We start from the raw sequence: 888 nt of genomic DNA, 5'->3' as shown, positions 1-888 counted from the left end.
TGCTGCTGCTGCTGCTGCTGTGAAATTGGTTGTTGTGGTTGCGAATACTGTGGTTGCGGTTGTGGATATGGTTGTTGTGGTCGAAATGGTTGTGGCTGCGAATATGGTAGTTGCGGCTGCGGAAATGGTTGCAGCTGCAGATATGGTTGTTGTGATGGAAATGGTTGCGGCTGTGGATATGGTTGTTGTGGTGGAAATGGTTGTTGCTGCCCTAGAAATTGTTGTTGTTGTACCAATGGAACTTGCTCTTGTGGATGTTGCTGAGATGGATTTTATGGCTGCAATTGTGGCACTGGAACTCTAACTGCAATTGTGGCGGTGGTCGCCACGATAGCAAGGAGGGCAAGGATGAGAAAGGTCTTCATGGTGGATTTGTATTGACCACAACTTGCTTGGCTTAAATGATGCGCTCTACTTATGAGAATGATGGATGAGGAAGGATGATCGTCATGCTATGGGGCTATTTATAGCTGCCATGGAATGATCTCTTTCACAATTGGCATTTGTTTGTGTGGAAAGTGCTTGGATGCTTCTCAAAATCATCATTTGGTATGTTCTGTTTGGTGGCACTACTTACAAGTGTATTCTTGGACTGGTCATTAAAGTTCCTTGTTGTTGCACTATCATTCCACCACCAAAAAGGTGTGATAACATGCATGACTCATCTTATTCACTTTACAGCTCAAACACTAATCTAGATTGCTTATTTTTCTGAAACTAAGTTTGTAATTTTCTGCAAATTGTTACGCATAAACTAGATAAGCATGGTCGTCACGGTACTTAGTTTGTAATCTTGTGTGGTCTGTTAAGATAAATAAGACTAGTAATGTAACTTGCTTTAGTAGGCTATGACTCGTCAAATTCCTTTTACATGTCAAGTGTTGTAGT

At 41.7% G+C, this 888-nt stretch overlaps 1 protein-coding gene across 2 annotated transcripts in view; it reads left to right on the top strand.

Annotated features, from left to right (window-relative positions):
- LOC119318909 overlaps positions 1–439 on the top strand; it is a 1470-nt gene extending 1031 nt beyond the window's left edge. The window contains exon 2 of one of the 2 annotated variants that reach the window (XM_037593467.1): positions 1–439. In XM_037593467.1, the coding sequence (XP_037449364.1) occupies positions 1–304 (304 nt within the window). In that variant the 3' untranslated portion in view covers positions 305–439. The other variant, XM_037593468.1, reaches the window with a different exon arrangement.
- Positions 440–888: the final 449 nt, after the last annotated feature.

Source organism: Triticum dicoccoides, chromosome 6A, assembly GCF_002162155.2.
Source record: "Triticum dicoccoides isolate Atlit2015 ecotype Zavitan chromosome 6A, WEW_v2.0, whole genome shotgun sequence".
NCBI lineage: Eukaryota > Viridiplantae > Streptophyta > Magnoliopsida > Poales > Poaceae > Triticum > Triticum dicoccoides.
The sequence above is the reverse complement of the archived record's forward strand: the minus strand, read 5'-3'. Positions and strand labels throughout refer to the sequence as shown.